The 1,434-nt window shown below is 49.2% G+C and overlaps 1 protein-coding gene across 1 annotated transcript in view; it reads left to right on the top strand.

Moving 5' to 3' along the window:
- Positions 1-1,434, top strand: part of LSS (lanosterol synthase) — a 27,619-nt gene that overhangs the window by 1,057 nt on the left and 25,128 nt on the right. Inside the window, exon 2 of the mRNA XM_004697278.2 lies at positions 1,242-1,407. Within this exon, the coding sequence (XP_004697335.1) occupies positions 1,242-1,407 (166 nt within the window). The remainder of the gene's footprint in view (positions 1-1,241; positions 1,408-1,434) is intronic.

The raw sequence follows: 1,434 nt of genomic DNA, 5'->3' as shown, positions 1-1,434 counted from the left end.
CATCCCTCTTATGTGTAGGCTGCAGGGACCCATTTCCTTGCAGAGAACAGATAGAGAAGTGGGGTTGACCAGGTGCCGCTTGTTGCCTACCCACAAGCAAGAGACAAAGGAAGTTACTGTGTGCTCAGAACAGGGGGAAGGCTTGTCCTTCAGAACTGGCGGAGGGAGAGAGACCCAATCCCCAGCCTCTGAATCAGACAATGTACCGGACCCAAGATCTTTACTTATTTAACACTTTTGGGAAGTCTTACAGTCAGATCTTTTCCTCAACAGGCAGTCATAGTTAGAGATGGAAGAGGCATTAAAAGTAATTTTTACTTGAAGAAATAATCACAACAATAATATATAATTGGTCAAGAATTCACGAGGGTGAGAGGGAGGGGGAGGGAGGGGTTAAAAAAGAGGAGCTGATACCAAGGGCTCAAGTAGAAAGAAAATGTTTTGGAAATGTCGATGGCAACATATGTACAAATGTGCTTAATACAATTGATTGATGGATTGTCGTAAGATTTGTAAGAGCCCCCCCAATAAAATGATTAATAATAATTAAAAGAAGTAATCATGTGTTTATAAGCTGTAGAGAATAAGCGAAACAGTAAAACAGAGATGATGAAGGAGACCCAAGGGAGTATTCATGGGCCATGTCCCTGAGCAAGGCAGGGAACTGCCCCCTGTGGCATCGAGCTGAGTGTGGTGTCTCCATGGTAACAGCAGGGTGGCTGACTCCAGATGCTTGAGGCTGTGTCCAGGTGACTAGAGAGGACTGACTGAGAAGCTCCAGGGGTTACCGGTCATGAGTTTACAGTGAGACCATTTGGTGTGATGGTGGGTTTCCTCCACACCATCTGCTGTGCTAGTGCAAGGGGGAGGATGGGCCACACACCTCAGTAGTCTCTGAAGGTCACCTGTTATTTGGGCTCCTCTTGTACCTCTTTCTATCGAGGGCAGATGATAATCTCACCCCTGAGCTCCTTTCAGGGTCAGTTGCCTGGCTCAGGAGAACCCACTTCTGACCATGTGAAGAGGGCTAGAGGGATGGCAGCAGGTCTCCTGAGTCCTGCTGTTCCCAGAACTTGCAGAGAGGCCCGGCAGGATCTCTACAGGGAAACCATCTTGCCACTTGGTGGGCTTGTGAGCAGCCATGTGAAGGGCCAGACCCTGGGGTCTTGTTCATTCCTGTATCTGGGTTCCGATCAAGTGAAAAACAGCCTGGGTGGATAGCTAATTACGATTGTTTCCAGGTCTCTGCGCCGAAGAAAGGGAACCCGTATGCTTAAACCCGACACTGACCTCAGTCGCTGGCGCCTGACCAGTGAGGAGGGAAGGCAGAGATGGACCTATTTCCAAGATGAGGCCCCTGAACGAGCACAGACTCCCCTGGAAGCCTACTCAGTGGGACTGGACTTGGTAAGTAGCCGCATCGGGTCATCATTG

The sequence above is a fragment of the Echinops telfairi genome, unplaced genomic scaffold, assembly GCF_000313985.2.
Source record: "Echinops telfairi isolate 266 unplaced genomic scaffold, ASM31398v2 ScPeMD7_7469;HRSCAF=8507_0, whole genome shotgun sequence".
Taxonomy (NCBI): Eukaryota; Metazoa; Chordata; class Mammalia; order Afrosoricida; family Tenrecidae; genus Echinops; species Echinops telfairi.
This window is presented reverse-complemented; position numbering and strand designations above follow the sequence as displayed.